Genomic DNA, 11,316 nt, shown 5'->3' on the forward strand with positions numbered 1-11,316 from the left:
ACTTAAAGGAGATGAATTCTCTGATTGGGGTCTACAAATCATGGACTTATCTGTAGTCTTCTCAAAAAATGTTTTTGTAATAAATAATTTGCATGGCCAGGTCCTTAACTCACCGATGCAAACCCAGCCAAAAAATGGTTTGTGGGCTAGAACTGATTATGTTAAATGTGTATGACATTTAAAATATACAGGGGCACTTACAGCTGCCTTGGAGAACATGTGGTGCTTCAGAAGCTCCTGTAGTTTGTACTTGGCCTTTAAATGAGAACGAAACTTAAATTGAAGTATAGGTTCCCAGCTAATAAAAAGACATCTTTAGGACATTATTTTTAGGGTCCCAGAGACCATTCACCAGATGTATTTTTTCAGTGGAGTCATGATAAAAACATCACAAAAGCTCTTGTAATATCAGTAGTGATCAGTATAAAACGTCTGGTGAACGTTAAAGGGACATTGCTCATTGGCTGAGTTAGATACAGCAGTGACGCTACACTGTAAAACATGGACAGAAGGGAGTACTTGCCTCATTGAGCATGTATATAAGACTGCCGTCTCTGAATTTATCCACTGCTTTATTGGTCGGGATGAAAACTGTGAGGGGTCCAGGACCCCTGAGGGGCATGGGTGCTCCGCAGTTCTGTCAAATTCAGGGAAAATATTTAGTATTATCCTTTAAAATAAAGCTTTAAATAAATCATGAGTTAATTTAGTTAAATTAGTAACCTGTCAATATTATCACCAACAAGTACCAAACAATATTCATGATGAAATACGACTCACACGGGAAGAAACACCCTCAAAACACTGAATAAACCAGTATATGCTGCACAAATCAGGCCCCCTTCACAGGCTCAGTAATGTTCAGAAGTGCAGCATCTCTGGTACATAGTAGGTGTTATTATAACGGCTGTTTTTCTCAGTCGCTTGTTTTTGTCTTTTCTTTTTTCAACTTTTATTATTTAAATAATCATTAAGTTACTCACATCCACCAGAGAAACAAAGCGATTAAACCTTTCATCTTCTGTGATAATCTCTCCAATAGTCTTTGAAGAAAACTACAATCGCATGAAAGAGAAAGTTTGAATAGACAACTCCTTTTGAAGCTGATTTACAGGGAAAACACTTTTGCACATGAGAATCCACACAGTTACATTTCCTTAATTTAAGATCTTGGAAAAAATAATAAAACACAACCATTTAGCAAATAAATAACAAATTATTTAATAAAACTTCAAAATGTTTTAATAGTCATATCATTTTTGAAGCATTGTAGATGATAATGAGTCTTTTAAATTCACAGCTCAAAAGCCTTCTACACTTTTCTTCTACTTCCTCATCATCATTTTCTTTTCCACTTCTCCATTTCAGGGTCGCGTTCTCCTACTTACATAAATCCTTTATATTTTAGCTAGTTTTGTTACAAGCGCAGGGACAAATCTGTTGCTCAGTTAGGCAGCTGTAATCGATTATGTATTGGTAATACATTTATATTTATTATTATATTTAAATAGTACAGTAAGGAACAATTAATAAATAACAAACACTAACTGGAAATGTAACCCCTGATTTAAAAGTTTACCTGTGTGCTGCTTGAAGTGTCCACATTAGCGAAAGTAAACGCCTTGTTGATAATGTGAATGATTCCGTTTGCTGCAGGGATGTCACTCTGGATTATTGTGTACACCGTGTCTGGGTCCTTTGTCGCAATAAATTGCTGCGAATAGAATAGCAGAAATAAAAACCTTTAAAAGCCATAGAAAATGATTTTTCATTCATTCATTATCTATAACCCTTATCCAGTTCAGTGTTGCGGTGGGTCCAGAGCCTACCTGGAATCATTGGGCGCAAGGCGGGAATACACCCTGGAGGGGGCGCCAGTCCTTCACAGGGCAACACAGACGCACACATACATTCACACCTACGGACACTTTTGAGTCGCCAATCCACCCATCAACGTGTGTTTTTGGACTGTGGGAGGAAACCGGAGCACCCGGAGGAAACCCACGTAGACACAGGGAGAACACTCCACACTCCTCACAGACAGTCACCCGGAGGAAACCCACGCAGACACAGGGAGAACACACCACACTCCTCACAGGCAGTCACCTGGAGGAAACCCACGCAGACACAGGGAGAACACACCACACTCCTCACAGACAGTCACCCAGAGCAGGACTCGAACCCACAACCTCCAGGTTCCTGGAGCTGTGTGACTGCGACACCTACCTGCTGCACCACCGTGCCACACTTAGAAAATGATTAAATAAAGCTAAAACAAACTCAGAAGACATATAAAATATGAATAAATGTACTCTATGTAAAAGTAAGCTTTAATTAAATTATTATTATATTTAATTGGTTAAATCTTTTGTCTTTATGTTGCTACTTCATCTAAAATGTTTGGCCTTTAGTCCAGCTCCTGAACTCCTGATTAAAGTAAACACTTGGCTGTGTCTACATAAACTTCACAGAGGAATAAAATCCTGACTGAACAGTTTTCTGAGTCAAAAATAAGCATGTGCTGCTGCCATCACTGCATTTTTCATAGCATTCAGTAACTAACAGAATCGTAGGCAGCGAGTAACATTTGAAAAGAATACATTTGGGGGAAAATATGTGTTGAAAACGATTCACCTTATTGGATTTAAATCTGAGCACTTCTCCTTCGTACGTCCAGAAATCTTTGCCCTGCAGGTCTTTGTGAAGGTTCTGACCGAGGAGGAGGTAATGTTTACATATGGATCCAGCTGTTGTCTGGCTGAGCTTGTCTACAGGAATCTACACACAATATCAACACACAAAGTCCCTGAACACACAGGAATTATCAGGAATGAAAAGAAGTAAAAGGCTTGGAAAGGACAGGGGTTCAGTTTCTTTATTTTTACTCACTTGTGACGTGTTCACAGGAACGAAAGCTGTAAATGGTCCTTGCTTACTCAAAACGAGCTCACATCCTTTCGCTGAGAACATAAAACAAATGTTCAGGGAGTGTGGCTTTGATCTCTCACTGATAAGACGAATGTGGAGTTAAGATAAGTTCTAGAGAACAGACGAAAGAACTGAATTGTGTGGACGACACAGTACCGAACAGTCTGATGATTCCAGTAAGTTTTCCAGCCTGACTACCCTCTGTGTCCAGCTCCAAAACACGCTCCATTATGTTGCCATAGCAACGCTTCCCATCCCTTATTTCCTGACGACTGCAAAGGCATCTAAAGCAGGAAATACCAGGATTAGAGTAAACTCTCACAGGAGGATTCTTCCAGCCCTGAATCCGAGGGTATATTTATATAGCTTTGTTTACACTACACGGTTAAATGTTTAGGTTTGCAATAAGATAAGATCACTCCATCCCCAAGGAAACTTCATGGTCAAATCAGATGTTTAGTGTGCAACCACTTTGGAAATACAGCTCCTATTATCATCAGTAATCTCCACTGAAGCAGCCTCCAAAGTCAACATGCTCAGTGCCAAGTGTGGACGAGACGGGTGTTAATCTGTATGCAGATTTTTACTGTGAAACATACTACTGAGGAAGCTCAGGAAAACAAACAAACAAAGAAAGAGACGGGAGATACTAACCTGGCTGTTCCATCTTGTGCAGTTTCACAGTGTGCACTCCTGTGGCATGTGTGCTCAGAACAAGCCGACTTCAGTGTGCAGCCGGCTGCAGGGTTAGAGCTCTCCATTCCAGGCAGACACACACACTTGGACTGACATGAGAAACATTCATAGCTTTAATTATTCATAGTTTTTTTAGCTACAGCTACAATGTGGGCAGCCATGGCCTAATGGTTACAGAAGAGGGCTTAGGACTGAAAGGTCATTGGTTTGATTCCCAGCAGCGGCAGGAAAACTGGGGGCGGTGGGAGTGAAGGAAAAGCACTGTCTGAAGGGGACCTTGAGCAAAGCACCGAACCCACAACTGCTCCCTGATGTCTGCTTGCCGCTCTGGGTGTGTGTTCACAGACCCTAGTGCACTAGTGTGTGTGTGTTCACTGCCACAGAGGGGTTAAATGTGAAAGACACATTTCATTGTGTGTTGTACAATGACAAATAATTGCACATTACATTATTATTAATGTCTGAAAAAAGGGTACTGCACAGGTACATTTTTTGTTTTTTAAAGGAACGCACTCATATTTATTTTTATTTTTTTACTCCCCCTAGTGTAATTCATTTGCACAGCACTGTACTGAATCCAATGTGGAAGGGGAGGTGGTTGGTGGTTTCCTACCCTCCTCCACAAGTTACATAGTGCAATTTCTGCAGTGCTGGGTCCAGAGTAGCAATGACAGAGGTTCTGTTCTCCTTATTAAAGCACAGTGAAGCATCACAATGATTTTGAAGCTGTAACTTGAAGTTAAAAATATTACCTAGTGTCCCTTTAAGACTGTAGCAAACTGGTAGAATCAGTGTAATGTAAATGATACAAAGGTTCAACCAGTTCAGCTGAAATGGCACCTTTCTATATGAATTTCATCTATTCTTAGCACAACTAATGAAATATGAATCACACTCGGTGGTGAGATATGCTAAAATATGTAAATTACTAAATGCTGATATTTCTGAATACTTATGGTAAACAAGTTATGTTTAATTAAATCATTGGTGAATGCATTTTAACCATCGCCGAGGGCTGTGCCACAGTCGCTCAGTTACGGTGTTACTAGGCAATGGTCTGATAAACACAATAAAATTTTATTTGTTTTTCAATCCTTTTTCATAATGTGGTGCCAGTGATTTGCTGGAGCCTTTTGGCCATTTGTGAAACTCAGAAAAACTATTTATCATGATACAGCCATATTGTTGTAATGTCTAAAATGGTTCGCTGTTATGCTTGGGCCGTAACAAACAGGAAAATCAGAGGCAAACAAGAAATATTAGACTCATATCCCACCTTGCCTGGACCTGCATATTCACAGAGAGTCGAGTTGGAAGGGCACTCTCCATTATTTTTGGAGCAGGGGTTGATTGGGAGGCATAGTTTTCCATCTCCTTCGAACCCTTCTTTACACTTGCACTGAAACTGTCCGGCTCCCATGTATGAACACTCGGCATTGACACCACACATGCTAGCAGAACAAATCCCTGAGAACAGGTCAGAGAGACATGTCTGTTAGTCTTCAAATGTTTCTCTTTAATGGCTCAGGACAATTCACACTGATCCTCTCAAAACTCCAGAGGAGAAAGAGGAGACTAGGCATCAAAACTGAGAAGCTCCTTAGTGCTGATAATAAATGGCACTGTCTTTAGGTTAGCTTCATATAAACAGGTTTTATTCTCTCACCACTGAACCCAGCGTGAGATTTAACTCAGATCTCCACTCAAGCTCAAGACGAGAATCATGGGAGACCACTGAGCTTTTGCTCAGGAGAAATATTCAAGCACACTTTAAAAAACACCTTTTGGTCATTAACTCAACTTATCAGATTAAGTTTTGCGATTTCAACTGGATTTTGAGTTTTCAGCCTCTAAACTCAAGTTTCTTCACAGGGAGACACACACTCACACCTACGGACACTTTTGAGTCTCCAATCCACCTACCAACGTGTGTTTTTGGAGCGTTGGAGGTAACCGGAGCACCCAGAGGAAACCCACGCAGACACAGGGAGAACACACCACACTCCTCAAAGACAGTCACCCGGAGGAAACCCACGCGGACACAGGGAGAACACACCACTCTCCTCACAGACAGTCACCCAGAGGCAACCCACGCAGACACAGGGAGAACACACCACACTCCTCACAGACAGTCACCCGGAGGAAACCCACACAGACACAGGGAGAAGACACCACACTCCTCACAGACAGTCACCCGGAGGAAACCCACGCAGACACAGGGAGAACACACCACACTCCTCACAGACAGTCACCCGGAGGAAATCCACACAGACACAGGGAGAACACACCACACTCCTCACAGACAGTCACCCGGAGGAAACCCACGCAGACACAGGGAGAACACACCACACTCCTCACAGACAGTCACCCGGAGGAAACCTACGCAGACACAGGGAGAACACACCACACTCCTCACAGACAGTCACCCGGAGGAAACCCACGCAGACACAGGGAGAACACACCACACTCCTCACAGACAGTCACCCGGAGGCAACCCACGCAGACACAGGGAGAACACAACACACTCCTCACAGACAGTCACCCGGAGGAAACCCACACAGACACAGGGAGAACACACCACACTCCTCACAGACAGTCACCCGGAGGAAACCCACGCAGACACAGGGAGAACACACCACACTCCTCACAGACAGTCACCCGGAGGAAACCTACGCAGACACAGGGAGAACACACCACACTCCTCACAGACAGTCACCCGGAGGAAACCCACGCAGACACAGGGAGAACACACCACACTCCTCACAGACAGTCACCCGGAGGAAACCTACGCAGACACAGGGAGAACACACCACACTCCTCACAGACAGTCACCCGGAGGAAACCCACGCAGACACAGGGAGAACACACCACACTCCTCACAGACAGTCACCAGGAGCGGGACTCGAACCCACAAAGAAACATGATTAATGTAAATTGTATGATGTGTGTAAAGACTGTACCTGCACAGGTTTTTCCAACCATTCTGAAGCCAGGAAGGCATGCACATACAGCACTTTGTGGCTCTCCTTTACAGTACGAGTTTGCAGGACAGGACGTACAGGAGGAGGACACTGGAGAAAGAGGAAAAATACATGTTAGGGAAAGTATGAATAGCTAATTGTGCACAATAAAATGTCAGTAATGTGAAGCACTCTTATAAGGTATCAGAAGTTATTTGAGTTAAATGGTGTCCCCTTGAGGAGAATCTTCACCCTGATAAATGTGCATTGTTGAATGAGTATGTTACAAGTCAATTCCACATGATTTGACCAAAAATACCTCTTCTAAACATTAGAAAGTTATTATAACTGAGAAAAAAAACTGAAAAAGATCATTCATTGTCTTTAAGCGCTTATCCAGTTCAGGGTTGCGGTGGGTCCAGCAAAACACACACAAACACATTCAGACACTTTGGACTCGCCAATCCATCTACCAACATGTGTTTTTGTACTGTGGGAGGGAACCGGAGCACCCAGAGGAAACCCACACAGACACAGTAAGAACACACCACACTCCTCAAAGACAGTCACCCAGAGGAAACCTACGCAGACACAGGGAGAACACACCACACTCCTCACAGACAGTCACCCGGAGGAAACCTAAGCAGACACAGGGAGAACACACCACACTCCTCACAGACAGTCACCCGGAGGAAACCCATGCAGACACAGGGAGAACACACCACACTCCTCACAGACAGTCACCCGGAGGAAAACCATGCAGACACAGGGAGAACACACCACACTCCTCACAGACAGTCACGGGGAGAGGGACTTGAACCCACAACCTCCAGGACCCTGGAGCTGTGTGACTGCGACACCTATCTGCTCCGCCACTATGCTGCCCCAAAAAGATCATAAATAAATATATTTAGCCTTACCTTTATCACACTTTGGTCCTGAATATGGGGGTTGACAGTAACATTGTCCGTCTCCATCCGCCCCTGAATTACACTCTCCATGCACACAGCTGCACACTAGAGCAATAACACAGTAACACTGCTATTTTAATGTCAAAGTAAAACCTTGCATCTAAATTTATATTATTTTAGACCATAATATCAAACACTGGCATTTTGTAGATTACAAAGTTTTCCTCTGACAATGAAGAATTTTAAGCGCCGTAAAGCGGAACATCTCAGAACAGTATGTGAGATTAGAGAGATCTTTTCAAACTCTGACACTGTGATAGCTTAGTACATTCCGTGATGTAAAAATAAACTGTAAACATATTTATTCAAAGCTGCCACAGACCTGAGCTGCAGTGTTCCCCATAGGCATCTGGGTTAGTGCACTTCTGACACGCAAAACCAGTGTAGCCCTCCTAAAAATACACTCTGTCACATACTGTGTTTTTACAGAAGACAGCACTGTACTGTTCTGGTGCTCCACAAATCAAATAATAATAATAATAATAATAATAATAATAATAAGAAGAAGAAGAAGAAGAAGAACAACAACAACAACAACAACAATAATAATAATAGCAACAACATCAACCATAATAATAATAACAATAATAATAATAATAATAATACTTATTATTATTATTATTATTATTATTATTATTATTATTATTGTTATTATTATTATTATTGTTATTATTATTATGGTTGATGTTGTTGCTGTTGTGTGTTGTAATAGAAGTAGTAGTAAATTAGTACATTTCAAGGCTTTGTTCCTTAGGCCATATCGTATGTAATGGTATATAATATTAAAAGAATATTTTTATACTAAGGTACCTCACAAACACAGGTTCCGTTCCCTGAGTTCCCATCAGAGCAGCTGCCGTGAAAGTTACAGACCTTCCCCGACCAGGTGGGACACGCTAGGAAGACACAGACCATCAAGCTCTTAATCCAGCTGTGAATCCAGCTGCTGTTCATTTAAATGAAATGCAGTACTCACATAAACACAGTGGCCCCCAGAATTCAGGACAGCACCTCATCACTGTGACGACCTTCTCACAGGAGCGGGAGCATCCAGACAACTCCAACACACGCTCCCCAATCTGCACTGTGTACCTGAGGAATATCTCAAAAAAGTCTAATATCTAATGATATTCAAATTTAAAAAACCCTGTCTTCAGATGTTCCCGAAACCCTCTGTGTAAGACCTTGTTATTTACCTGCATTCAGCGTCAGTGCTGGTCTTTCTAAAACCTGGTGGGCAGACGATAGAAGGTGATGCAGCACAAGACGTACAGATGGTGGAGTGCAGGACAGTGTGGGGTTCATCACAGCGATTGGACACTGACTTGAAACAAGAGCCAGAGGTGTTAGAGTGGAGAAATAAACTCTGGCACAAAGAGCTAGCTTGTTACAGCGGAGTATAAAGCCATAACTTTACAAGAGAAGTGTCCATTTCAATTCTAAGTCAATGTGATATCAGCAGAAAACATTATAATAGGGGCCTTTAATCCTTGAATTCTGAATATGGATGCAATCTGCTAATCTTGCAGGTAATTTTATAATGGGACTAGGAAGTGACACTTTCAGAGGGGATATAAGCTCATTTACATAATTAGTTTTGTTGCAGTTGCTGAGAAAAATAAACCATTCTGAGTAACACAAGTGCGTTGAGTGCCGTGTGTCTCTATGGATTCCAGGACATTAGTCCTCCACTTTGAAGAAAGACGTGGAAAGTTATTTTCTGATGATAGCGATAACGATTTATTTTATTTTTTTTAGGGAAGTGAAAAGCTAATTTCACAATCTGAAGAAAAGTGAAAATCTTATGTATTTCATTAATTCATACTTCTTAATAAGCTGGGAGTGTTTTTTTAGGAGTCTTGCACAGGGACTTTTACCGGACGGGATGGGTTGAGTATTTCAAATCCATGCTCATGTAAAAGCAATATTACTTGTGTAAATAATGAGCACCAGTGCCCCGACATAAAAAAACAACCTGAGTAGACGTACAAAAGTAGAAGCTAAACAACTACTCAGGCCTGAGTAATTTGCACCATGGTCAATGGGACCATTCAGCGTCCATCAGCACAGGAACTGAAGCGTGTACCACTCTGTTCTTCACTTTATTATAACACATTATGAAAATAAATAACTAGACCAAAATATAACTGAGAAACTAGATTCTTGAAAATAATCAAGTGCTACATATTTATCCTTGGATATAATTACAAATCTTACATGTCCAAACTAAATGTATTTAATTACACATACTTAAGTACATATCATGAATGAATAAATGTATAAAGGCTGTTACACAAATGTGAGCAAAATGTAAGTGCCAGAGTAAAGATGCAGGTACTTGTACAGATGCACTTACTTACTGCCCACCTCTGCTCATGAGTATAGCAAGGCATTCCTGTCTGAGAGGGGAACTGAACCCCAGTCTGGCGAACAGCAGAGTCACAGAACATGCCCCGAAGTCCCGAAATGAATTTCAAAAATCAGCCCTGTGTTTTGTTAATGAGAGAAACTGGACTTACCTCAATTTGTAAACTGTAGAGTACCGTAAGTCCTAAGACCAGGAGACAATACATGACTGATTCCTGAGAAGGAGACTCTGGACACTCCTGATGTCTAAGCTTAGCATGAAAGTAAGAACAAACACTGAGTCCCTCAGGACCTGCTGAAGTGTTCAGTCATGAGGCAAAAAGCGGAAATGAACTTTTCCCACTTTCAATTGTCCACATTAAATCTTCACTGGCTTTTGAAGAAATGTGTGTCGGTCAATTCATACCCACAGAGCAAGGCTGTGCCAACTCCACTCCAAACCAGATTCAGAACAGCAGAGTCCCAGCAAATGATCTTTTCCTGACAGGAAAAAGAACGGATTTCCTCTGCTGATTTGCCCTCTTGACTGCTAGGAAATCCGCGATTGTCAGCTGACCACTAGCCTGCAAGCTTCAGCAAATGTGGGGAAAAAACAAAGTTTTTTAGGGCAATTAAAAGAAACCACCTCAGAAATAAATCACCTGCATTCTCAGAGGTTTTACAAGTGCACTGTACCCAGAGATCACTTCACAAGGTGTTGGTTTTGAGACATGAAAGTTGGGATTATTCCCCACAGAAATGATTCCCACTGATGCCACAGCCCTCCATAACTGGGAGTCCTCCAAGCATGTTGAGCTACAGTGGAGTTCACGCTTCTAGATCGGTAGCACTGTGTGGAAGGAGGAGCCCAGGGTAATAGGTAGACTAATAAGGGTTTAAAACTGAAAACAATTTGTAAAATTAAAATGAATTATTATTATGCTTTTGGCTAATCTGTGATGCACTTCTGTGGAGAAACTTGGGCGGCACGGGGGCTTAGTGGTGAGCACGTTCACCTCTCAGCGCTGGGATCTTAGGTCCCATCTGGGCGGAGTTCCCATGTTCTCCCTTTGTCTGCGTGGGTTTCCTCCCACAGTCCAAAAACATGGAGGTTAGGTGAATTGGCTTCTCTGATAACTGTCCTGGTGTGTGAGTGAATGAGTGTGTATGTGAATGAATATGTCTGTATGTGTGAGTGAATGTGTGAGTGCCCAGATATGGATTGGCGCTCTGTCCTGGGTGAAACCCCAGTGCCCGATGCAGTCCTCCAGGTGGATGGTCGTTCCTGGTCCAGAGCACGCTGTACGTGTTTGGTTGCTGCTTCTCGCCAGTGTGTGTGTGGATTGAGTGTTCTGAGCAGTGTGGGCTGTAAAGCGTCCTTGGGTGTCTAGAAAGGCGCTATATAAGTGTAACGA

At 42.2% G+C, this 11,316-nt stretch overlaps 1 protein-coding gene across 1 annotated transcript in view; it reads right to left on the reverse strand.

Moving 5' to 3' along the window:
- The window catches only part of stab1 (stabilin 1), a 49,396-nt gene extending 39,074 nt beyond the window's left edge, over positions 1-10,322 (reverse strand). The window contains exons 1-16 of the mRNA XM_066671339.1: positions 10,075-10,322; positions 8,752-8,879; positions 8,532-8,647; positions 8,366-8,451; positions 7,878-7,947; positions 7,505-7,600; positions 6,585-6,695; positions 4,901-5,091; positions 3,583-3,713; positions 3,085-3,212; positions 2,890-2,960; positions 2,635-2,778; positions 1,580-1,714; positions 984-1,055; positions 524-637; positions 202-255 (exon numbers count right to left, since the gene is read on the reverse strand). Coding sequence (XP_066527436.1) covers positions 202-255; positions 524-637; positions 984-1,055; positions 1,580-1,714; positions 2,635-2,778; positions 2,890-2,960; positions 3,085-3,212; positions 3,583-3,713; positions 4,901-5,091; positions 6,585-6,695; positions 7,505-7,600; positions 7,878-7,947; positions 8,366-8,451; positions 8,532-8,647; positions 8,752-8,879; positions 10,075-10,128 — 1,701 coding nt within the window. The 5' untranslated portion in view covers positions 10,129-10,322. The remainder of the gene's footprint in view (positions 1-201; positions 256-523; positions 638-983; positions 1,056-1,579; positions 1,715-2,634; positions 2,779-2,889; positions 2,961-3,084; positions 3,213-3,582; positions 3,714-4,900; positions 5,092-6,584; positions 6,696-7,504; positions 7,601-7,877; positions 7,948-8,365; positions 8,452-8,531; positions 8,648-8,751; positions 8,880-10,074) is intronic.
- Positions 10,323-11,316: the final 994 nt, after the last annotated feature.

This window comes from Hoplias malabaricus, chromosome 5 (genome assembly GCF_029633855.1).
Source record: "Hoplias malabaricus isolate fHopMal1 chromosome 5, fHopMal1.hap1, whole genome shotgun sequence".
Taxonomy (NCBI): Eukaryota; Metazoa; Chordata; class Actinopteri; order Characiformes; family Erythrinidae; genus Hoplias; species Hoplias malabaricus.